At 32.3% G+C, this 26,865-nt stretch overlaps 1 protein-coding gene and 1 long non-coding RNA gene across 2 annotated transcripts in view; one reads left to right on the top strand and one right to left on the bottom strand.

Annotated features, from left to right (window-relative positions):
• LOC111718297 (Down syndrome cell adhesion molecule-like protein 1) overlaps nucleotides 1-25,197 on the top strand; it is a 51,668-nt gene extending 26,471 nt beyond the window's left edge. Inside the window, exons 14-30 of the mRNA XM_023493844.1 lie at nucleotides 2,012-2,101; nucleotides 3,110-3,221; nucleotides 3,907-3,995; nucleotides 4,208-4,291; nucleotides 4,439-4,555; nucleotides 7,851-8,003; nucleotides 8,099-8,246; nucleotides 8,379-8,468; nucleotides 8,858-8,916; nucleotides 11,081-11,212; nucleotides 16,642-16,699; nucleotides 17,554-17,592; nucleotides 19,375-19,439; nucleotides 19,692-19,818; nucleotides 20,399-20,484; nucleotides 22,122-22,217; nucleotides 25,094-25,197. Of these exons, the coding sequence (XP_023349612.1) occupies nucleotides 2,012-2,101; nucleotides 3,110-3,221; nucleotides 3,907-3,995; nucleotides 4,208-4,291; nucleotides 4,439-4,555; nucleotides 7,851-8,003; nucleotides 8,099-8,246; nucleotides 8,379-8,468; nucleotides 8,858-8,916; nucleotides 11,081-11,212; nucleotides 16,642-16,699; nucleotides 17,554-17,592; nucleotides 19,375-19,439; nucleotides 19,692-19,818; nucleotides 20,399-20,484; nucleotides 22,122-22,217; nucleotides 25,094-25,197 (1,649 nt within the window). The remainder of the gene's footprint in view (nucleotides 1-2,011; nucleotides 2,102-3,109; nucleotides 3,222-3,906; nucleotides 3,996-4,207; nucleotides 4,292-4,438; nucleotides 4,556-7,850; nucleotides 8,004-8,098; nucleotides 8,247-8,378; nucleotides 8,469-8,857; nucleotides 8,917-11,080; nucleotides 11,213-16,641; nucleotides 16,700-17,553; nucleotides 17,593-19,374; nucleotides 19,440-19,691; nucleotides 19,819-20,398; nucleotides 20,485-22,121; nucleotides 22,218-25,093) is intronic.
• On the bottom strand, nucleotides 1,064-1,811 carry LOC111718293 (uncharacterized). The gene is made up of 2 exons (XR_002769023.1): nucleotides 1,754-1,811; nucleotides 1,064-1,534 (listed from the first exon to the last, which is right to left on the bottom strand). It is a non-coding gene; the product is annotated as an uncharacterized LOC111718293 (long non-coding RNA).
• Nucleotides 25,198-26,865: the final 1,668 nt, after the last annotated feature.

Raw genomic sequence — 26,865 nt, 5'->3', positions numbered from 1 at the left:
ATATACTCCTTTCATCCTACACAATCCGTCTTATCTTTACTCTCATATACTCCTTTCATCCTACACAATCCGTCTTATCTTTACTCTTATATACTCCTTTCATCCTACACAATCCGTCCCATCCTTACTCTTATATACTCCTTTCATCCTACACAATCCGTCCCAACCTTACACTTATATACTCCTTTCATACTACACAATCCGTCCCATCCTTACTCTTATATACTCCTTTCATACTACACAATCCTTCCCATCCTTACTCTTATATACTCCTTTCATCCTACACAATCCTTTGTCTGATCTAGAAAGAATGAGCTATCTATGTTTTTTTTCTTTGAACATTGATTATTGTCAATTTCGATTTTTCTGTAAAAATGAAAGGCTTTCATTGGAAAACAAGGATTTTCATTGGGAGAACGTTTTTTTTATGAAAATTAGGGGTTTTCATTGGGAAATAAGGATTTCATTTCGTATCAAAGATCAAACATCAAATACCATGTTTACTTCAACTGCGTGGTTTAAATTAATCAGTACTATTCTGAATAGTCGTATTTTTATAGTAATATTAAATGTTAATTAATTATATCCGACTAAAGCGACCGGATACGTCGACGGTTCTATTTATCGTTCAAACTTTTTATATTTGGCCGGAGTGGCATAGAACCTCCTTTCTGTTTACTATGAAGAAGTCCAGCCTAATTTTCATGTTGGCTCTGAATCCTAGCGTTAGCTCTAGTCCTAGATAAATAGGTTTAAAGGGAGTGGTCACAAATCTTATGACGGGGTATAGAAAACAACTCTAAAGTTTTAAAGACAGTACTTTGATTCGAATATCTCAAACCGATTTTTGATGGAGTACTTTTAATGAAACTGCCCCTAATAATTCTTTGACGCGAAACTAATTCTTCTAGTTATTTTTCTGACTCTGCAATCGATCTCAAAACTCATTTTTAAATTTGTGATTTTTTCTTTTCTTATATTTAGCATCACTGAAAATTCAATTCTCTTCCATATAATATATACACAACACACTATACAATAGAGATTCAAGTTGAAAACTTAATGAACCGGTAAATCAGTATATTTAGAAGGAGGTACATTATTAAAAAATAACAATTTTTACACAAACAAGTCTAATATAAAGCATTTCTATTTGTTTTTGCTGAACCCAACCATGAGCAAAGTTTAAATTATCTAAAACTCATTTATTTTTCTCTTTTTGTGTCGTATATTGACATATTTCGTTGCTCATTGCTGTACTAAAGGAATTGAACATTCGCCACGAACTCATATTCTGTAATCCTTATATCTTTGAAACACATTCCACTGAAAGTAAACAAAACATTTGTTTGTATACTAAGCAGTATAGTACAACTGATGTTTCGCGATCAAGTCTGGCCGCTTTAAAATATCCTAAAGTATATTTTTGACCTTGTCATAACCTGTTACAGGGTTACGATTGGAACCAGGACAAACTCGCAGATCTCTACAGAAAGAAAACACTCTGAAGACTTGTTCTAACTACGGGTTCAATCTGTAAAAGAGTGCCCAATTAATTTTGTATAATCATAAAATACAATATGCAGCGAATGAAAAAAAATATACAAAATCAACTCAAGAAAATAAAATCTTTGATAACTCGGAAATATGAGAAAAATTCTTCCATGGATAAATGCATCCTTTAAATCAATTAAAGAGAATAAGGAACGAAACTCAGTTCTATAACAATAACGTAATAATGTCTAATTTATACCTTAATGTGCTGTTCACAGATCACAACGAACAATACTTATCTTATCAAAATATCAAATATAACTGGCGGACACCGTACAGATTTAAGATAAAGTTTACTAGACAAAACTGGTTTCGGATAGTTACTATAAACACGGTCCCTCTCTCAACTCAGGGGTTTCACATCTTCTAAGAGGAGGGCTCAGGAGCGGGGAGTTTAGAACCAGACGATTACGTCGCGTAACAACTGAATATGATTAATGTTTGAATAAAACCCCAGGAAATAAGGGGACTGATCCCGGAGAGTATACATGTACCGCTACTACCATAGGATCTTCATATTCCAGAACCATTCAGATTAATATTGTAGGTAAAACAATACTTTCAAGAATTACGCAAATGTTCAATTTTTGAGAGGTATAGTCCTTGTTTGAATCTATGTAAGTAAATCACCGGGAAAAAAGTTTCACAAAAAAATCCTGGAAATAAAAACTTTTCTGAACTTCCAGGACAAAATGTCACTGGAAATAAAGCCCTAAGTTTTCGATTCCCGGGAACCTTTTTTCCTTATATAGTATTGGGGGAATTGGGGCTGCCAATAAAGTTTAATGAAAGAAGATCTCAGGAATTAAAGTTCTAAAGAAGATATATCTGAAGAAAAAAAGTCTTGTGAAAATGAGATCAAGTTTGAGACGTTTTCTTGAAAAGAACATTTTACCATGCATCCGCATATTGAGTATAGCCAGGGTTCTTTTTTTGCATGGTTGTAAACATCATTTGTAAACATGGCATTTTCCACTGTAATAGGACTTTTTCCGGGGACGTTTTTTTATAAAATCATACAAAAAAACCCCTATACAATAAAGTCTTAAAATGGTAGGACTTTATTTCCAGAAACTTATTAGTTCAGGGACTCTTTTTTCCACAGGACTTTTTTAGTGCCACATTTTAGTACTTTAGAACTTTTTTGGGCGGTTATTCCTTGTTTTGGGGGGATAATATTAAAACACGAACCAAACTGTTCATTTTAAAGGAATAGAGTCTTTTCCACAAAGTCTTATTATCTAATCCTTATATCTTTGCAACCAAATGTCACAGACCTTTGATATTTCAAAGCATGAATTCTGTTAGATCAATTAATCAAAGTTTGAAATATGAAAGGTGTGCACTGTAAGGTTGCAAAGATATAGGGATTAGAAAGTTTAAGTTTATGATTGGGTTAAGGCAATTTCTGGGCCAAGCGCTGCAGCTAGGACAGGCTAGGTGGCCAAGTGTTACATAAAAGATCCATGTACAAAATTGATAGGAGGGGGGAAGGGTCCGTCCGGGGGGAGTTCAAAAATCGTTCTATAGGAAATTAACCCCCTTTTTTGTTCAGTTCCACCGCGAATGATTGAGTTTAGTTTCTACGACCTGCAAGAAGGGATGAGAACTGCTGTAACCTGCCAGACCGTGGACGGAGAACTTCCGATAAAATTCTCCTGGTTCAGGACAGTTCTCTTACAACCTGGGGTCATCATTTATTCATATTTTAATTCCAGCCTGGATTCATATGTTTTCTCATAGTTTAGCTTTGTAAGGGGGGGGGAGAAGAGGCTAAAAAAAGGGGAGGGGGTAGGAGTTACAATTCTAGTATTGTAGATATAAGATAATGGTTGTTCCAAGATCAAAGCTAACATTAAACAAAAGTAATTTACAATTTTGATCTTTTATCCTTGACTTTATTTTTTGTATTTTCTTTCTCATGTTTTAGTTCTTTTCCCAACAATATAATGTTCTGATTGTATTAACTAGAACACTCTGATATTTTTATTTGAAAAGAGAAACCCTTTCTGAGTTGTCAATTGTCTGTTGTTCAAGTTTATAAAATGTATTTTGTAGTATTTTTTCTTGTATTAGAATAATGGTGGTTCTACTTCATATAATACCATGCTTTAATCTAATATATAAGTATCTTAAAGTGACTCGATGTTTATTGTTAAATTACATTTAACTTTATACACAATTGTTTGAAAAGCAATAACTTTTGACAAGAATAATTTATCTTTTCTTTGTAATAAAATATTATTCTTTTATGACCAAAGTCTTATGTGTTAAAATGTATCGTAAGATGATTTTTAAAAATTTAATTTGGGTTTGAATTGAGAAGGTGTTGGTTCTATGAGACCGGTTCAGGGACGGAGAAAGGGTTCAGGATGGAGATGGAGAAACCGTATCATTTCAACAAACCACGTACTCTAGCACGCTGTTCATACAAAAACTAGGAAATTTAAACTGTTTTTTTTTTATAGAGGAATAAGTTGCTCCTGAGTAAAAAGAAAACAATATATTCTAAAATAATATTTTCTGAAAAATCTAAATTTTATTACCTTATTTCACGACTCAGCGGAACCATAATATTTGAATATAAATAGAAAACTTCCCGCAAACTTAATAGACCTAAACAGCCCGCAGTAAACCGGTTTAACTCTTGCAGACCGGAAGCATACGGGAAAGTACACGTGCACAGCAACAAACATGGCGGGCGAGGATTCAAGATCAGCTGATCTGTTAGTCAACGGTGATTAATGACAATTTCCTAATGAAAATAATGAATATTAATCTTTTAATAAAATAATTAAAATTATTTTTATAATTGTGATTAAAAATTAGTTGAAATATCAAATGAAAAAATTTACTTTTCCAATTTCTTTTTCTCTTTTTACAGTTCCTCCTGAGTGGATTGTAGAACCCAAAAATGTAGAGATTACAGCTGGAGAACAGATATCTGTACCTTGTTCAGCCTTTGGGGTTCCAGAACCAAGAATAATCTGGGAAAGAGAAGGCAAATTTAGAATTTACTTTTTCCTTCCAAAGTTCAAATTCAATTCCTGACTTATCAAGTTATCCCCTGTTCTTTCCTAGCCTTAAATTTTTCTTTAAATTGAGAATTAGTTACGTATTTCATATAATTGTTTTTAATTCTCATTTTTACAAAAACTTTTAAACCAATCTTTTCTGTTAACCTTAGAAGTTTTAATTCAAATTTTCTTCATAAATGCAAAATTGTATTAAACAGGTGGAAAATTAAAAAAGAAAATTTGTTAGATATTTCTTTTTTTTAACCATAAGAAACAAAGATTTCTATTTTATGGGGATGAAAATCTCCTTTAAATAACCCGAAATGCTTGGTAGGATGGCAAACCCATTCCAGGCTTATATAAGATTACTCACCGGAGTAAACATAATTTTATATTTAGACAATAATATTGCAATATTCAGAAATAGAATAACATACTGCGTAAAAGTGCTAATAATAAGGATTAGAATACTTCTGATGATAAAAGTGATTAGAATACTTCTGATGATAAAAATGATTATAATACTTCTGATGATAAAAATGATTAGAATACTTCTGATGATAAAAAAGATTAGAATACTTCTGATGATAAAAATGATTTTAATACTTCTGATGATAAAAATGATTAGATTACTTCTGATGATAAAAATGATTAGAATACTTCTGATGATAAAAATGATTTTAATGCTTCTGATGATAAAAATGATTTGAACACTTCTGATGATAAAAATGATTAGAACACTTCTGATGATAAAAATGATTTATAAAACACTTCTGATGATAAAAATTATTAGAATACTTCTGATGATAAAAATGATTAGAACACTTCTGGTGATAAAAATGATTTATAAAACACTTCTGATGATAAAAATGATTAGATTACTTCTGATGATAAAAATGATTAGAATACTTCTGACGATAAAAATTATTAGAAGACTTCTGGTGATAAAAATGATTAGAACACTTCTGATGATAAAAATGATTAGAATACTTCTGATAATAAAAATAATTAGAATACTTCTGATGATAAAAATGATTAGAACACTTCTGATGATAAAAATGATTAATAGAATACTTCTGATGATAAAAATGATTAGAATACTTCTGATAATAAAAATGATTAGAACACTTCAGATGATAAAAATGATTAGAACACTTCTGATGATAAAAATGATTTATAAAACACTTCTGATGGTAAAAATGAAGATTGCTACTATGACTGTCAGAAAGCATGAAACAAGGGAATTGAGTTTTTGTCACAAAATCAAATTTTCTAATTTATTTATCTTTGCAAACCTACGTCGTAGACCTCAGATTTTTTAAACTACGAATTCTCTTAGACCAAATAATATATGTTTGAAAGGTTTACATCATAAGGTTGCGAAGATATAGGGATTAGAAAATTTGACTAAATTTCTTGAACAAATTATATTTCGTCTCATTTTAGTAGCAAAATATTAAATAAACAGTGTGAAACCAATGGTTCGTGGTGCATCTTAATACAAGCCACCAAGAATTTGGTTAAACTATGCATTTGATCCACTTCTCTACACTTTAAACTCCCTTAAAGTTGATTTAAGTTTATATTGCGTGGTTGGGACGGGGAGTAAGGATTCTCTGGGTTATGAAACCTTTAAGTTGATTGGAATAGTTGCTGAAGTTTATTCTCGAATCTCCACTAAACCCGGGATATTTTATCATTTTATCGCCCTGCTCTACACTTCTTCCGTCTTACACTTCCAACCCTTTTCAATCCTACATCTCAAACCTGTTCAATCCTACACTTCCAACCTTTTCAATCCTACACTTCCAAGCTTTTCAATCCTACACTTCCAACCTTTTCTATCCTACACTTCCAACCTTTTCTATCCTGCACTTCCAACCCTTTATATCCTTATACACTACCACATTCTATCTATCCTACACTTCCAACCCTTTCTATCCTAAAACACTACCAACCCTTTATATCCTTATACACTTCCAACCTTCGATCTATCCTACACTTACAACCTTCTTTCATCCTACACGTCCATCCCCATTATTTATCCTACACTTGTAACTTTTTCTATCTTTTTCTTTAAAAATAACCAAAATAAAACTAGTTGATAGGTACTGTACACTGTACAGTTTAAATAATGTGCACAGTGTACACTTCTGTCATAACTATAATATTAGGTTTTGTAAGAATCTATTTTTATATTATTACACATGAACCTGTCCAATTTGAAGTATTTATGATATGATATCCCCTCCCCCCCCCCCCCATTGGATTTGTTTATACCGGGAATTATTGATTCAAACAAAGCTAGCAAAATTTTCTCCATTTGAAGATTTAAAAAGAAACTGAAAAATTTAGAACTTATTAGATTTATTTTGTCAAGATAAAAAGTTTCTTCAAAAATCTGTGATTTTTTCAGTTCATTTTTAAACTCTATAGTCTACAGCTTCAATAAGGTTTCTAGACTCTCTAGGGTTGTGGAGATGAGATGGATAAGATTGAGTTTCAAGGTTTGGCTCCAGGCACCCCCCCTCTCAACCCAGAGCAAAGTTTTCTTTTGCAATTTTAGAATCATTCCTAGTATAAACTTTTAATTCAATTTCTTTCATTTCTGGAATTTAAATTAAGATTTTCTTCTCAGAACGTTTTCCAAGTCAAAATTAGAGGAAAATTTATTCTGCAAACAATATTTCCATTATTAATCCATTTATTCCATCCTTTAAACATTTATCCCATCCTTTAAACATTTATCCCATCCTTTAAACATGTATCCCATCCTTAATCCATTTATCCCATCCTTAATCAATTTATTCTACCTTTAAACATTTATCCCATCCTTAATCCATTTATCCCATCCTTAATCCATTTATTTCATCCTTAATCCATTTATCCCATCCTTAATCCATTTATTTCATCCTTAATCCATTTATCCAATTCTTAATCTATGTATCCCATCCTTAATCTATGTATCCCATCCTTAATCCATTTATCCAATTCTTAATCTATGTATCTTATATCCATAATCCATTTATTCCATACTTAATCCATTTATCCCATCCTTAATCTATGTATCCCATCCTTAATCTATGTATCTCATCCTTAATCTATGTATCCCATCCTTAATCTATGTATCCCATCCTTAATCTATGTATCCCATCCTTAATCCATTTATCCCATCCTTAATCAATATTGTCCATTCTTTAAACATTTATTTCATCATTTAAACATTAATAAATCGTTAATTCTTTATCAGTACTTCCTAACCCCTTGATAATTATTAAGGTTCGAATGGGAAAATGAATCCTCAGATCTCCAGTAGGACTGGGTTACTGGATATACCTGGAGCTGATGAAACCCTGGAGGGGGAGTATACATGCAGGGTAGAGAACGGAGTGGAACCATCAATAATGAAAACTATCAGAATTGATGTTAAAAGTAAGGATAATTATACTGATTGCAAGTATAATGTTAATGAAATGATAACGATTAGTTAAATGTAAAATGTAAGAATAAGAATGTTCTGTGTTTAGGTCCACCAAGGTTTAGGAGAAGGGATCAGGAGAGAAGAATTAATCGTGGTTCAGAAGAAATACTTGAATGCTCAGCAGAGGGAGATCCTAAGATAGAATATATCTGGAGCAGGGACGGACGGATAATCAATCCTCTCCAGTTTAAAAGGTAGCAGGAACATTTCACACAACTCTTTGAAACAACTATTAAATAGCTTGCAAAAAAACACGTTTACACTGCTGGATATTTTTCAATGATCAGTTTCTGGTTTCTCATCTCATTTTCTCCGCTCTAATTCAGGTTCAGTATCCGGGAGGAAAATACAACTGAAGGAGAGATTTCTTTACTCCGGGTCCATAGAGTAACTGAAGAGGATTCAGGAGAGTTCAGGTAGAGGAGAAATTCAAAAATCATTTTACTTGTTATAAGAAGAACCAAGAAATATGAGAATTAAGTAACCTTTAAAGGGACTGTAAACGTTATTTCAGGTAACCCTCCAATTATATAGTGTCATGTCCGATTCACAACGCTTCTCTTAAACCAGTTGTCCAAAATATCCTTGTTTTTTAAAAATGGAGTAATTTCAGTTGGTGTTTTTCTATAAAAACAGAGAAGAAAACTGCTGTTTAAAATAAAAATAAAAAACTACATTTTCCTCATTGTTACTCAGATAAAGGTTTAAAGGGAACTGTTGTGAATTGGACATGCCACATAAGGTGAAGTTCCTTAAAAACACATTAAACAACCTGTTTTTTTACTATTTTATTTATATTTTTTAGATGTGAAGGAATAAATGGTTACGGACGAGATACTTTAAACTTTCATCTAATCATTCTTGGTAAATAAATATATTTATCTAACCTTTAACCCCCCCCCCCCATCTGTCCTTTCACCACCCCATGCCATTCAACCTTCCCCCCTCCCCCCCCCCGGGGTCAAAATATTATTCGCTTGATTTACATTATAACCTCCCCCTTGTAATCCTACATTAATACCCTTCATACTATAAAGCCTGTATATATTAAACCTCCAACCCCACTCCAGGGTTGGACCACAAACAAACAAACAAAGTTCAAAGGAATAGTTTGTGTAAAATTGGGTAAAATTGTTGGGTACTAAGTTTTATATGAATTTTTTTTTATTTCTATAAGTTTGCTTGGTTAAAGTTTTTTTGGGTTTGTTTGCTACCAGAACCTGAAACACCCATATAGTCAATTTTTTAACAAGGTTATCAGGATATTTTTCAATGTAAGAGTTTTGATCCTTGATCTTTAAAAACTTTAATACTAGCCATAGAAACATATAAAATTATATCAGGGGTGTATATTTTCTTTAAAAATCATTCCCCCTCTGTTCCAATTTTTTTTAGGGTTTTATTCGCTGAAGTGGGGAAAATAAATAAATTTTTGGGGAAAAATAATAAATAGGAATGTCTCTAATTCTAATTTGTAAATCCCCTAATCTTTGCAATCTTGCGTGTGGACCATTCAAACTAAATTCTGCTTGATCTAAGAGCTATTGTTTAAAATGTTTGTTTTTATTGGGCCGCCTAGCTCTAATTAGGGTAAGATGACAAAATGCCTCTTTTTATAACTTTACTACTACACTCTAATGCAATTTTAGTGGATATATATACAAGCAAAGGCAGTTGAACTCAACTACATTGTACTTCAACTTTCTCTAATAATTATGATTTCATATACTATATATATATCATACATTTATAAACCACATTTCCTTTGTCTCTCCCCCATACCCACACAATACCTAGATAAGACAAGATGGTAGATATAACTCCAAAATACGCGCAGAATACGCTTAGAATCTTTCATTCAAATTTTTATATTAGCCGTATACGATTTTTTTTAAAGGATTTGCAATTCCTTAATTTTCTTTGTCCAAAAGTTCAAATTTAGAGCTATGCACGATCCTATATATTGTGGGAACATCTGTGGAATAAGGCTCGCGCCTAGAGACATGTTGGGGCTAATTTTTCCTAGAGTTTAGTCCAATTTTAAACTCGAGACTAAGGGATTTAGACTCGAGGTTTAGAAATTTAGATTCAAGAATAAGGGATTTCAACTCGAGGCTTAGGGATTTAGACCCAAAGACTAAGGGATTTCGACTCGAGACTTAGGAATTTAGACTCGAGATTTAGGGATTTCGACTCGAGACTAAGGGATTTCGACTCGAGACTTAGGAATTTAGACTCTAGACTTAGGAATTTAGACTCAATAATAAGCTTATAAGAATTAGCAATTGAAACTGCAAAGGGTTAGTGAGTAAAAAAGAGTAGAACTTTCTTTGTCCTATCTGTATAGTCTGCCCCTCCCATTCTCATTCTAGTCTCCTGATATATATACTTATACATATATATATATTATACAGTGTATATAAAGCAGAAATAAGAGATTACATTTATACTCCAGCATACAAAATAGTTCCCGTTGGGAGTTTACCATTGTAAACACACACACAGATAGTTAGGCAGAGATACAGTTTACATCAGGAAGAGAATAATGTTTTCCATACAAAGATGGGCATTTGCTGATTTACAACGGTACCCTTAACAGCTTTGTCAAGTATGAATTAGATATCAAAGTTTGAAAACTGGTGATTTTCAACTGTGGTTTCTCTACAAAAGTGACTTGAGCAATTCTACATACAGAATTTATCAGAAGAAAATCACTTTAGAATCTGAAAACTATAAAATCTTTCAGATTATTGATCAGATAAAAGTTTCACGGGTACAGTTGTGACATCTTTGCATGGAGGATCCCTTCAGGACGAATGTGATAACTGGAAAATAGACATTTTAAAAACAAGACCCAGAGCAATTTCAGAGCTTGGTCAGTTAAACTAGACAGAAAATGTTTGGAATTCTTAGCATCTCAATCCATTTTAAAATTCTAAATCACTTGATAGAGAGGTTTATGTCGTCTTTAAATTACAGTTTTTATGATTATTGCTATTTCTATATCTTGAGCTTGACGTATTTCTAGATGTACCTGGAGTACCAGCAAATTTGAGTGTAGGAGAGATCTCGTCCCGTAGTGGAACCTTGAGTTGGGAACCACCCTTCTCCGGGAACTCAGGGATACTCCATTATACAGTACATTCAGTACAGGGTTCAGGTACTTCACTATACAGTTCACTCAGTACAGAAATCAGGTACTCCACTATACAGTACACTTAGTACAGGGTACAGGTACTCCACTTCATAGTACACTTTGTACAGGGATCAGATACTCCATTATACAGTACACTTATTACAGGGATCAGGTACTCCATTATACAGTTCACTCATTACAGAGATCAGGTACTCCATTTTACAGTACACTCATTAAAGGGATCAGGTACACCATTATACAGTTCACTCATTTCAGGGATAAGGTACTCAATTATACAGTACACTCATTATAGGGATCAGGTACTCCATTATACAGTACACTCATTACAGAGATCAGGTACTCCATTTTACAGTACACTCATCACAGGGATCAGGTACTTCATTATACAGTACACTCATTACAGGGATCAGGTACTGCATTATACAGTACACTCATTACAGGGATCAGTTACTCCATTATACAGTTCACTCAATGAGACTGCAGTATACTGGTCACGTGATACAGGCATAGACAGGTGACCACTATGCTGGACTACCGTTGGTGGGAGTTCTGGTGACGTAATACGGACTTACAAATAAAATTATCAATTATATCTATTAAAAATAAAAATAAAACTTAAAAAATAATAATTGGAGAAAACCTCGGTTACAATTAAGTTTCTCTGGGATATCTTCGTTTTCAAATTGGTTGCGTATTTGCTGAATATGGGCTTTATAAATTCTACTATTTCTATTCAAAATTGTATATATATATGAATTTTCGTATAAATTTGACACAGTATTATATCAATTTCTCGAGATAGATATAACTTTCATGGGTCGCGATCAATAGCTTAAGTGATTAACTTTCAGTCTATACCCCCTTTCATTTTTCCTTTACAGTCCCTTTAAGTTCTTTAGTTCTATGGTTCTATAGTTCTTTATTTCTACAGATTTTTAATCCTATAATTTTATACTTCTATAGAATATCACAATTCTACAGTTCAATAGTTAAATAGTTTAGATATTAAGTTCTTAAGTTCTTTAGTTCTATAGTTATTTAGTTCTATAGTTCTATAGTTCTTAAGTTCTATAGATCTATAGTTCTTAAGTTCTATAGTTCTATAGTTCAATAGTTATAAAGTTAAATGGTTAAATAGTTCTTTAGATATTTAGTTCTATATTTCCAAAGTCCTTAGGTTTATAGATCTATGGTTCTATAGATCTTAAGTTCTTTAGTTCTATGTTTCTATGGTTCTATTGATCTTAAGTTCTATAGTTCTATAGTTCTATGGTTCTATGGTTCTATGGTTCTATAGTTCTATAGTTCTAAAGTTCTACAGTTCTACAGTTCTCTATATGGTACCTTTTATCTTCTCTAATCTGCAATGCGTTAACGGATGTTTTGAAGGAAAAAGTTGTAACAAGAAAACTAAAGTTGAAGGAGAAGGACCTTAAATTTATTAAAGTTTACAAATACACACAATAAATATAAATTATATCCTAACCTAACATTCTGTGCGCATAAAATATTCCATATTAAGGATATAAATCGGTAAAGTTTAAAAGTATGCAAAAATTAAATGAGCATTGAACTATATGTAGAAAACCCATTAAAGCATGTATTTAATCTACTTTTTGTAAGGAGTACACAGTGGATTAAATGTTGTGAAGAGTACTGGAGAAAGGATTAAAGGGACTAAAGAGTACCTGGAGCAAGGATTAAAGGGATTGAAGAGTGCTGGAAAAAGGATTAAATGTTGTGAAGAGTACTGGAGAAAGGATTAAATGTTGTTAAGAGTACTGGAGAAAGGATTAAATGTTGTGAAGAGTACTGGAGAAAGGATTAAAGGGACTAAAGAGTACCTGGAGCAAGGATTAAAGGGATTGAAGAGTACTGGAGAAAGGATTAAATGTTGTGAAGAGTACTGGAGAAAGGATTAAATGTTGTGAAGAGTACTGGAGAATGGATTAAAAGAAGTGAAGAGTATTGGAGAAAGGATTAAAGTGAGTGGAGAGTACTGGAGAAAGGATTAAAGAATGTGAAGAGTACTGGAGAAAGGATTAAAGATTGTGAAGAGTACTGGAGAAAGGATTAAAGGGAGTAAAGCGTACTGGAAAAAGGATTAAAGTGAGTGGAGAGTACTGGGGAAAAGATTAAAGAATGTGAAGAGTACTGGAGAAAGGATTAAAGGTTGTGAAGAGTACTGGAGAAAGGATTAAAGGGAGTAAAAAGTAGCTTGAAAAAGGATTAAAGGGAGTTAGAGTTCTGGAGAAAGAACAAAAGGTCGTAAAGAGTAGCTTGATATTGAATTTAAGGTTGTAAAGAGTACCTGGAGAAAGGATTAAAGGTTGTAAAGAGTACTGGAGAGGATTAAAGGGAGAAAAGAGTTGCTTGAGAAAGGATTAAAGGGAGTTAGAGTACAAGAGAAAGAATTAAAGGTTATAAAGTGTATTGGAGAGGATTAAAGGTTGTGAAGAGTACTGGAGAGGATTAAAGGTTGCAAAGAGTACTGGAGAGGATTAAAGGTTGTGAAGAGACCTAGAGAGGATTAAAGGTTGTGAAGAGTACTGGAGAGGATTAAAGGTTGTGAAGAGACCTAGAGAGGATTAAAGGTTGTGAAGAGTACTGGAGAGGATTAAAGGTTGTGAGGAGACCTAGAGAGGATTAAAGGTTGTGAAGAGTACTGGAGAGGATTAAAGGTTGTGAAGAGTACCTAGAGGGGATTGAATTTGTTTGAATTTATTGAGCTTTGAACTAGAGAGAAAGGGATAAATAGAGGACACTTTAACATCAATTACTATTCAACTGCATAGAAGTATACAGATAAATAGATAAAACACATTGGGATAGATATATAGAAAAATAGAGAGGTAAATAGAACTTTTTCGTTTTTCATATAGAAAACCATGATAATTTATTTTTCCCAACAACTAGTGAAGCAAAAAATAAAACAAAAACAAATTTTATACAAAAAAAAATAAAAATTATTTTTAAATACGTCAGAATTTTTTTTTTCAGTAAAATATCCAGACTTTTTCTCTGATCCCCTGAAGTGTTTTTAAAAGAAAAAGTTAACATAAAGATCAGTTTAAGTGCCATATACTTATTTTAAAAAGGGTTTTCAGGATTTAGCACAAATTTGATTTTAAATAGAAAATGATTTTTTATCTTTTAAACATAAAAATTTCTTAGTTGTACGCTCTTCCATGCAGACCTTGAGAACAAAAACTTTAAACAAACTGTTCAAAGTTTAAAATGAAGATGTAATTTTCAACCATTAAGAGGAATGATATTTTTACAACGGCACCCTGTAAACCTTTGTTTGACACAGATGAATGAAATATCCCAATTTTTCTTGCTGAAACATGGTAATTTTATTTTTGGTTTAAATGTTCATGCAACAGAGACAATGAAGCACATTGTCAGAACTAATCATTTTTAAGATAGAAAAACAACGATAGCTTCCTCATTGTATACTCAGAGTCCGAATTAAATGAATTTAAGCCGCGTCTCATATCCGCCAAAAACCGGTTTCAATTGAGCGCCGGCCTAAATCTTGAAACATTGAATACAATTTTAAATGGAACCAACCATATTTGAGCAGCGTCTCAAATTTAAGCCGCGGCTCAAATTCTTAAACTTCTACCCCAGAAAAGGGTTGAAAGTCCCTGTAAATCAAGATGTAATCACGTCCATTTCTTTAACTAATTAACTATTAATTAATGAAATTATATATATATATATATATATATACTTAGTTCCAGGATTAACCTGAGGATTAAAGATTTGTTTCAAGTGATTCTCCGAATCAACCACTTATCTTTTATCGTCCAAATATTCCTCTTGATCATCCATGGGCAGAACCCAGCAGAAATAACTGTAAATTTAGGGATAACCCAATTGTTAAGTTGCCACAGTGGATATCGAGATCAAGAATATGATATAAAGAATATAGAATCAAGAATATGGTTTAGAATAAGATAAAGAATATATAATAAGTATAAGGTTAAGAATATGATATAAAGAATATAGAATCAAGAAGTATAAGGTTAAGAATATGATATAAAGAATATAGAATCAAGAATATGGTTTAGAATAAGATAAAGAATATATAAAAAAGTATAAGGTTAAGTATATGACATAAAGAATATAGAATCAAGAATATGGTTTAGAATAGGATAAAGAATATATACTAACGTATAAGATTAAGAATATGATGAAGAACATAGAATAAAGAATATGATCGAAAATAGGATGAATAATACAGAATACAGAAATGGTTAAGAATATGATTAAGAATATAAAACAAAGAATATGATCAAGAAAAGGGATAAAGAATACAGAATACAGAATATGGTTTAGAATAGGATAAATAATACAAAATAAAGAATAAGGATAAGAATATGATCAAGAAATGGATAAAGAATACAGAATAAAGAAAATGGTTAAGAATAGGATAAAGAATACAAAATAAAGAATAGTATAAGAATATGATTAAAAATGAAGAATAAAGAATATGGTTAAGAATAGAATAAAGAATACAAAATAAAGATTATTATAAGAATATGATTAAAAATGAAGAATAAAGAATACTAAATAAAGAATATTATAAGAATATGATTAAAAATAAGGAATAAAGAATACTAAATAAAGAATATTATAAGAATATTATTAAAGATAAGGAAAGGACATCAATTAAAGAATAACAAACATTGTAAAAAAAAGGAATAATAACTAAATAAAATAATATAAATTGTCTGTATCATTGAATACAACTATAATACTAGTTTCCCCTTGTAGTATAGAGTAGAGTAGGATATTAGGAGAATAGTTAAGTCTACAATAAATCGAGAAGAAACTTTTATTCTTTTAGAACAAAATTAGAAAGATAAGGCAAGCCTGAGGAAGTAATTTGGATAAAAGGACCCAATCCCCCCTCATACTAAACCTTCACAACATCTTCTTATTTCTTCTTTGTCTTTTTACAGAAAGTTAATCAACAATTTCTTTCATAATTCCCGAACCTAACACAATTTCGCAAATTATTCACGCGATCCAAATCAACATGATTTCCAGTTTAAACTTATTTTTTGGTTAGAATTTAAAGAGTACTTGAAATGAACTTAAGCTTAAAAACAGGTGGTTCCAAAAACCATGAGATACATCTCTTAAAAAAATTACGTTTTTTAAGCTTGGAAGTACAGCTGGTTACCCACAAAGAATAAGACTTCAGAGACGACTGTACGGAATTTATAATGTCTGTTTCCTTATATTAACGTCTCTCTGCAACTTTAATTGCAAATTGCAACTGTAATTTGCAAAATCATTAGATAAGTCATTAAAAGAGTATATTCGAGGATGAATCTATATATGAATACATGTATATTTACTATTTTACGAGCTTTTGCTTAAATTCTGATGTTTTTACTATATTTTTTCATTTATTTTAGGAACCGGAGCAGTTAATGAAATCACGGTGAGTGGGCAGTCAAGAAGTCTCATTATCAGGTAAACATGGTCTTCGTTGTAACTTGCGCAACGTGTATCAATAAATGCCTAGGCTAATTTTTAATTTAATGATTGATCGTCTTCATTAAGAATTTCATTTTCAAATTAAAGAATATTATCTTTAAATATTCAACTGTTGTCTGACAGGGACTAAGTTATCTTTTTGTTCAAATTTTGATAATTAATTTAAATATTCATTTTTAGATTTTCTAGATTCTTCTTTTTTTGTAAAAATACATTGTAATTGTAAACATATTTATTTTTACATATCGTACATATAAAACATTCTTATTTCTATTTTATAAATGTAATCAAAACTTGAATTATAATTATTTTGACATTATGAAATGCAAATGTTTTGCACAATCTAGTGTTTCTTGATGCAGCGTCAAATTCCCAAATTTAGAAAGTTTTAAGCGAGTTTACAACACAGCCCATCTAGTAAAGTATTAGTTTTACACAAACCACTTTAGAGTTTCAAAACATCTTATATTTATCGTTTTCAACAAAAGAAAACATTATTGATAATTTTTCTAAACTTAAGAAAATATAAAACTTGGAAGAGTTAAATTTTTTTAGAAACTTATAGTCTTTTGACAAATAGACATTAGAATTGATCAAATTTATTCTTTCCATGGGACAATTTCTAATTTTCTAACATTTATATCTCTGAAACCTGATGTTGCATACATTTCACAAATAATGTTGGATCAAAAAGTCTGATTTTGAAATATCAAAGCTGCAAAGATGTGTTATTATTAAATTTTTACTTTTTGAAGGGGAAGGGGGGGGCAGTTTTTTGTAAAATACAAACATAATTGATTTTATTCTTAAATAGAATTATATCTTTTTAGATCTTTAACCCCAGGAAAGGACTACTCTCTAACTGTCAGGTGATAGTAGTAGTTAATTCTAGTGCTGAACAAAGTTCAAGTAACGAAAAAGAACTTTTTGAAAATTAACGGAAAATATGTTAACGTGGTGAAAGAATGGTTAAATTTAAGTTAAAAATCGTTAATAAAGATATAACTAAATGGACAAATTTGTTAATTTTTAGCTTAATCCGACTTAAACCAAATTTTTAAAGAACAAACCCCAATAATTGGAAGGTAGTATAAGACTAGGGCAAAAAATGTTCATTTACCGAACAGAAGTTTTTGAAATTAACGGAACCTCACATGACCCCACGGATGGTTTATAGATGGTCAGAATTATAAACTTTCCCTAAAAAATCCGCAAAATTTATTTTGTTAATGTTTTATAATTTAAAAAGAGAAAATGTCACAGATAGAGCAAAAATTAAAACCGTTAAAACCGAAGTTAGGCTGCAAAGCACTCTGGACGCCTATAAGTTAATTAACAACTTACAGGAAGAAACGTTAATTAAAAAGTAGCTAACAAACAATTTTGTGCTTTTATGAAACTATAGTGTATTTTATCATTATTACTCACTTCATGGCGAATTTCATTATAAACGTGCTATAAAGTAAACATCGTGCTATTATGTTAAAATTGGTGTACATTATAGCACGTGTGCTAACTTTTGATTGGTTCCCGGATTTTCTCAAAAAATTTAGGACGTTTCCAAAATATTGTTTTTTCCATTGAAATGAACTTTAACTTAAAATAAACTTTTGACTTCTGCTTTGTTTCAAAGCTTATTTGATCTAGAAACAGACATTGAAATACGACAAGTGCACAAGCGTTTTATAAAATTACCTGTAACACTATTATTTTGGCACGACATGCTATACAGTTTTTGGGCTTAAATTTTCTCTATATCTCGAAGGTTCTCCTCTTTTTAGATTATATTTGTCCCTAGCTAAACCTCGGGACAAAATTAAATCTAAAAAGGCTTGAACCTTCGAGGTATAAAGACATTTTTTGTCCAAAAACTTTATACCACTGCGCACCAAAATAACAGTGTTATACATAGTTAATAATGCCTCAAATAGATTTCTTTTTCAAATTTAAGACCAAAAGCCATACATGATATGGTAGAAGAAGAGAAGTTTTTTCAACGTTTTTTACCTAACGAAAGTCTTTCTAAATTGATGGAAAATTCTGTTAACGAGCGGAAAAAATCGTTATTATTTAAATAATAAATAGACCTTTCCGCTAATTCAACAAACCTACCTTTAATATAGGGGTTAAAAACATATTGATGTGCCCAGAGCTGAAAACTGTAGAATGAGATATCTGTAATCCTGATTACTTAATCTGAGTATCCAATGGACACACTTTTGATTTTCTTCTTAAACCGTTCTTTCTTGGATATAGTAGTGAAAAATCAAAAACCTGTTTTTAAAATTAGAGAGTTTCTCCTGTTTCTGTATATTAATCTTAAATGGCGTGCAAAATTTAAAATTTTTCGGGTTGTGATTGGTTGAATTTTATACACTTTTCAGGATACAAGTACAAGATTACCTTAGTCTCGATATTAAGAAAAAGAGAGGATCAAGCATTAATCTCGATATCCACTATTCTAAAGTTTTCAGCTCAGATCTACTTAAAGTGACCTAAGCGAGAATATGCAGTTAAGTTAGTTAGTTAGTTAGTAGGTTGCACAGCACAGAGCAGAGGGTTTAACCTTTGAATTAATCTAGAAAAGTTAAAAAATTATTAGCTAATGATTATCTTTTATATTTTATATTTTTGTTGTTGTTTTTGTACAGAGCTCATAATGCTATCGGACCCAGCAATTCAAGTAAACCTGTTAGTTTTACAACTCTGGAGGAAGGTGAGAAGACATTTAGAATTTTATTTCTAAATCTATTTAAATTCATATTTCATCGATAATTTCTCATTATTCTTTAAAGAAACTGATTACTTGTCCAAACTCGAATTTTCGAATCTTTGCAACCTGATGTTTAAGACTTTTAATATTTCAAGCTCTATGAATTCTGCTAGATAAAATAGTCAAAGTTTATAATATCAAAGGAGTTCCTTTCCAACCTTTTATTCAAGTACAGCCTGAAATCCAAATATTTAGCTCCGACAGGACGGGTTCGAATAATCTCCTTGACTGCCCGGAGTTCCAGTTCTCTAAAACTAGTCTGGGAATCTCCTCCACAATCACTCTGGAACTCTCAACAGCTGGGATACACCATATCATACAGGTCAGCTCAAGATAAAAAATGTCGTCTTCTAGCAACATTTATTGTTTTGAGTCCAGAGTTTATTATCAGCTAATATATCCACTTTTAGGTTACAAAGAGTTAAGAGCTGTTTATCAGCTTATATATTGAGATTACAAGATTTCAGAGCTGTTTTTAAGCTGATATATTCTCTACAAGATTAAAAGATTCAAGTGCTGATTATCAGCTAGTATACTGTTTTAAAGGATACAAGAATCAATGGCTGATTATCATCTTAATACATTCATTTAAATGTTCCAAGAGTCAAGAGCTAAGTATAAGCTAGTATATTCATTTAAAGGTTACAAGAGTCAAAAGCTGATTATGAGCTATATATATATTCATTCAAAGGTTACAAGAGTCAAGAGCTGATTATGAGCTATATATATATATATATTCATTTAAAGGTTACAAGAGTCAAGAGCTGATTATGAGCTATATATATATATATTCATTTAAAGGTTACAAGAGTCAAGAGCTGATTATGAGCTATATATATATATATTCATTTCAAGGTTACAAGAGTCAAGAGCTGATTATGAGCTATTATATTCATTTCAAGGTTACAAGAGTCCAGAGCTGATTATGAGCTAATGAATTTACCAGTGAGCAGTGACACTCAGTTCTCTATCCTTCTGGAATCTCTAGGTAAAAATAAAAATTACAAAGAAAATATTTTGATTAAAAAATTCCATTTTATTAATCGACACAAACTTCAAAAATCAAATATAAATTTGTTTTGCATAAATGTTAAAGTAAACAAATACATCAAACAGAGAATATTGTTAAATAATGCCAGTGTCAGAAACATGCTATTTTTACAATAAATTATTGTCTTAAAGTTTAGAGGTTTAGTTGTAGCTAAACCAACCTATAATACAGAAACATGCTATTTTTACAATAAATTAATGTCTTAAAGTTTAGAGGTTTAGTTGTAGCTAAACCAACCTATAATACAAAAACATGCTATTTTTACCATAAATTATCGTATTAAAGTTTAGAGGTTTAGTTGTAGCTAAACCAACCTATATTACAGAGTTACCCACTAGGGATGAGACTTCTGAGATGACTGTGAGGGAATTGTTTACTATTATTTCCCACATATATAGGTCCCTGCAGCTGCATAATTGTTCATTTCTTTGAAATATTTTAAAATATTTTATTTCAAGGCTATAAGGGCAAAAACCCTAGTTCAAACTTAAAATCTACATATATTCGGAGTTTCAGGTCGTCATTAATGTCTCCTACTTTATGGGTAACCCTGTATAGTGTCTACCAACATGAAATTCATTTGATTTAAGAGTTAAAAACTCAAGTTTTATAAGTTTTAAAAGGTTATAGAAGGGGTTACATGCTTTTGTAAAATATCTTACTTCAATTGGTGTCACATCTATATATAAATCTAGCTTTGGTGTCTGTCTGTTTGTTTGTATCCAATAAACGTCAAAACGGCTGAACCGATCAGGCCCAAATTTTGTGACCCCATAGCCGGCGATTTAAAAAATTCAAGAAAATACGACTCGGGTCTAAGCTGTTGTTGAGCCTTATTTACGGCTCGGGCTTTCGAATTTAAGTTGCATCTATTTTTCAACAGAATTTAGTTCATAAAACCGGTTTAATGTTGTATTTGGCGGATTTTTATAGTTGGAATTGGTGCATTCCGGGTTTTGATGAGAATAAGACCCAACATTGAGCCTTATTCTTCACTAAAACCAACCAAGGTCGGTTTTATTTTCATTGGGCTTAACTCCTTAAGTCGAGCCTTAGATCTCGCAGCTGTCAATCACGTGACACAAGCTCCACAAGCTGTCGTCAGAGTTGGGTCTAAGATTGGGTCTTAAAGCTGCGTTTAAGGAATTAAGACTCGAGCCGAAGCTTTTAAATCGCGGGCTCAGGGCAGGTTTAAAAATCCGCAAACTTCTTTTTTTTATACTGTACAAAGAAAAGACGCTCACAGATAAAGCCACAATTAAAAGTTGAAATAGAAGATGGACGCGAAGCGCCCTAAAAGACTGGTTTTGATATAGATTTGAAGTTAGGTTTGATTGTCCAGAACTCTTTTAAGTTTAGAAAAATTTAGGCTTAATTTAAAAAGGGTTACTATACTTTTTAAGATCCTATTCCTCCAAAACTCTTCGTTCTTTTACTCTAACCTTCTTCAAAACTATTCCCAAAAAGTTTTAAACTTTTAATAAACATATCTTTTAGCTTTTAATCTTATCCCACGCATAAACAACTTGTGTTGGTTTGAACCAGAAATAAAACATTTATTTTAAATATTTTAGAAAAATACCGAACCTACGAGGTTTTGATCGAAACCTGGAATTTAGTTGGACGAGGAGAGAAATCTGTTCCATACCTAGCAACTACTCTTGAAGATGGTAGGTTTTATCTGTTCCATACCTAGCAACTACTCTTGAAGATGGTAGGTTTTATCTGTTCCATACCTAGCAACTACTCTTGAAGATGATAGGTTTTATTTGTTCCATACCTAGCAACTACCCTTGAAGATGGTAGGTTTTATCTGTTCCATACCTAGCGACTACTCTCGAAGATGGTAGGTTTTATCTGTTCCATACCTATAGCAACTACTCTTGAAGATGGTATGTTTTATCTGTTCCATACCTAGCAACTACTCTTAAAGATGGTAGGTTTTATATGTTCCATACCTAGCAACTACTCTTGAAGATGGTAGGTTTTATCTGTTCCATACCTAGCAACTACTCTTGAAGATGGTATGTTTTACCTGTTCCATACCTAGCAACTACTCATGAAGATGGTATGTTTTATCTGTTCCATACCTAGCAACTACTCTTGAAGATGGTAGGTTTTATCTCTCTATAATAAAGCTCTTTGCTCATTTATATATATTTGTATATTTGTATATACATAATATATGTTAGCTATTGCTGGCCAAACGGTTGGACCAAATTGGCTGAACAGTTTTAGGTAACCCAGGGGTAACATAGATTAAAGAAATTCGATTTTTTTTCTTCGAAAATCATTTTTTTAATCAAAGTTTTTTTCCCAAAATCTATTTTTTTCAAATTAAATTTTTTTAAATTTCACTGTGTAATTTAGGTTCATGATCAGATTCAGTATTATCTTTAGATGCAGCTAATGGGGGGAAGGAGGCTAGTGTGGGATATTTTAGGGGGTCATGGGGGGGGACTGTTTTTTGTCACAATACTCCTCTTAAATGCATTTGTTTTGTGTTTCATGGTGAGAATGGTCAAAATGAATAAATTTGGATATTCTTTTCATTTAAAAGCATTGTTTGAATTGTAGCTTGTACTAAACTAAACATCTTTACTAATGTAAATAATGCTTTAACCGTCCTCTTCGTTCACAGACAATGCATATTGCATACCTCCCCCCCCCCTTTAATCATGGAATGTCCAACCTGAATTTGTTTTGTAAAAGTTCTTTCCCTAAAAACAAAACAAAAATTTCAAGAAGTTTTTGAAAATTTAACTTTTGACTTTAACTTTGACTTTAACTTCTATTCTATCGTAGCTCTTGGCAAGATGGACTAGTTATCCCAATGGTACGAAAGAAATCGAATCTTTGTCACAAACTCAAATTTTCTAATCTCAATTTTCTGCAACCTGCAGGTGTAAACCTTTGATATTTAATACTTAAATGATTTGATCTAATAGAACTCATAGTTTGAAATATAAGGTCTATCACATTTTGTTGGCAAAGATATAGGAATTAAATATCAGGGGTTGTGCCAAAGACTCAATTAATGAATATTTACCATAGATAAATAAATAAACATAGATAGCTTATGTACGCAAAATCACCAAGAATTGTACAGTCCGCGAACTCGTACTTCTAGGGGTCAAAGTGTACTTCAATTATAACCGGGGTGGTTTGGTGTTTTAATGGATTTCATAACTATTAAACCACTCAGGAGTGAATTTTATTTTGAGGATATCACTGAGCAATGTATCATATTGACGAGAACTGAAGAAGGACATGAGAAGGACTAAACTAACTTCAATGACATAAGAACAGCCAATGTTCACAACCGACCTAGTTAATCTATATAATAGGAATATCTTTAAAACATCTCTGTACATTTATATCTTTCAAGATGAAAAATGTCGTCTTATGCGCAATCTATCTTTATCTATGATATTTACAATTTATAGAGTGGTGGGTGAATTTAACATTATGATTTGATTTAAATTCCTTTAACAGAGACATTTTTATATTTGCTTTTAACCTCAACAGTGTATACGTCAAGTGGAGAGGGGGGGGGGAGTAGCTTTTCGACCAAAACTAATTTGCTTTTATTTGTAAATATTTAAAAAAATTTTTTACTTCAATTAATCCATAATGTATTATTGAGAACAGATATAAAATGCTTTATTTTCCATAGAAGATGAGTAAATTTAGTCAGTTTAGATTTATAAAACAACATAGAAGCTTTCTTCTTGTACACCTTTACTCCTGTACTCCTGTACTCCAGTACTCCAGTACACCTGTATTCCTGTACCCCTGTACTCCTGTACTCATGTACACCTGTACTCCTGTACACCTGTACTCCTGTACTCCTGTACACCTGTACACCTGTACTCCTGTACTCCTGTACTCCTGTACTTCTGTACTCCTGTACTCCTGTACTCATGTACACCTTTACTCCTGTACTCCAGTACTACTGTACTCCAGTACTCCAGTACACCTGTACTCCTGTACTCCTGTACTCCTGTACTCCTGTACTCCTGTACTCCTGTACTCCTGTACTCCTGTACTCCTGTACTCCTGTACTCCTGTACTCCTGCACTCCTGTACTCCTGCACTCCTGTACTCCTGTACTCCTGTACTCCTGTACTCCTGTACTCCTGTACTCCTGTACTCCTGTTGGAATTGAGTCTTTTTCACAAACTCTGATTTTCTAATGTCGTAGACCTTTGACATTTAAAACTATGACTTTTGTTACATCAAATAATATAATTTTGAAAAATCAAAGTTTTACGACATTGGGTTCCAAAGATATAGGGATTAGAAAATCAGAGTTTGTGACAAAGACTCAATTCCTTTGAAAGGGTAAAATGTGGCACTCAAGGTTTTATCCAAATACGGTCATCGATTAACCCCGAATTATCAAGGCAAGGAACTGGGTTTTAAAGGGACAGCAAAAATATGGTTTATGAATACCGTGTCTTTCCTGTAAAACTCATTTTATAGAGAAATCTCAACTAATGTAAAATTATTTTAGGGAATATTGAAATAATTTTGTTTATTTCAGTTCCAACGGGAAGTCCTCAAAATGTGCGATGTGAACCTAAAAGTTCCCGATCTTTGATCTTCTCCTGGGATCTTCCTACTTTAAGGTGTACCTGGAGATCATAATCCGAGCAATCCCTCAAAAAAGTTTGATATACTACAAAGTTAACCGGAAATGACGACAACCTGAATTTTTTAAATACATCGTCCTGAACGTTGATTTTTTTCTGTTTTAAATGTCGTATCTGAAATGTCATCTTTTGCGGGTAACCCTGTAGATTATTATCAATATCATCCTTATTCTTCTCTTTTAAAGAGATCGCATCTCAGACTCACTTATCCTGTATTGCTTTTCAGAATTTATATCGTTATCTTTACAAACCAGTCTCAGACTCAATAAATAGTTAGAATCCTCATCCTCTCTCTCTGGCATTCTTCGGAACTATCTCTCTCCGTGAATATCTTTCTCCGGGACTATCTTTTCTCCTGGATTATCTTTCTCCAGGGCTTTCTCTCTCAAGGACTATCTTTCTCCGAGGCTATCTTTCTCCGAGACTATTTCTCTCCGGGACTATTTCTCTCCGGGATTATCTTTCTCCGGGACTCGGGACTATCTCTCTCCCTGATTATCTTTCTCCGGGACTCGGGACTATCTCTCTCCCTGATTATCTTTCTCCGGGACTATCTTTCACCAGGACTATATTTCTCCGGGACTATCTCTCTCCGGGACTATCTTTGTTCGGGACTATCTTTGTCCAGGACTATTTTCTCCTGAATTATCTCTCTCTGGGTCTCTTTTTCTCTGGAATTATCTTTCTCCGGGACTATCTTTTTCCGGGACTATCTTATTCCGGGATGATCTTTCTCCGGGACTATCTTTCTTTGGGACTATCTTTCTCCGGGACTTTCTTTCCCATCTCTCTCTAGGACTATCTTTCTCCGGAACTATCTCTCTCATGGACCATCTTTCTCCGGGGATATCTTTTTCTGAGGCTATCTTTCTCCGGGACTATCTTTCTCCGGGACTATCTTTCTACGGGACTATCTTTCTCCGTTACTATCTTTCTCTGGGACTATCTTTCATCCGGTCTCTTTCTACACTTCACAATATCCAATTGGTTTTATACACTTTTTATTTATTTTATTGATTATAAAGTTTATACTGTGCAGATCTACCTACTGTTTGCACACACCTCATCTCATATACATAATACCGGAAAAACATCCGAATCCGATGCGTCAAATCTGTGTACTGCAGTAGGATGAGATCAAAACACTAGAGTTTAGGGACAAAACGTTCCCTACTTTATTTCAAATTATTCCACGGGATTCTTCTCTTTATCAAATTATTTTATGGGCTTCTCCTCTTTATCAAATTATTCCACGGGCTCCTTCTATTTATCATATTATTCATCTGCTCCTGTTTTTGCAACTTATTTCATCTGCTCCTTCTGTTCTTAAAATTATTCCATATGCTCCTCCTGTTTTTAAAATTATTCCATCTGCTCCTTCTGTTTTTAAAATTATTCCATCTGCTCCTCCTGTTTTTAAAATTATTCCATCTGCTCTTCAATTTTATCCAATGAAATTAATCCCATTTTTCTGGTTAAATATCCAGTTATACTGTTCTTTCTCTAATCATAATTTAAAGCATACAATCCTGTAGATATTAGATATCAGGGCAGAGTAAGCCAAGATTTAAAATCCTTTTCTCTTTCTTATTTTTACAAAACATTTTTGTTTGATTCCCACATGCTTTAATTGGTTACAAAGCTGCAAATTATGCATTTCTAA

The sequence above is a fragment of the Eurytemora carolleeae genome, unplaced genomic scaffold, assembly GCF_000591075.1.
Source record: "Eurytemora carolleeae unplaced genomic scaffold, Eaff_2.0 scaffold36, whole genome shotgun sequence".
In the NCBI taxonomy this organism is placed as follows: domain Eukaryota; kingdom Metazoa; phylum Arthropoda; class Copepoda; order Calanoida; family Temoridae; genus Eurytemora; species Eurytemora carolleeae.
This window is presented reverse-complemented; position numbering and strand designations above follow the sequence as displayed.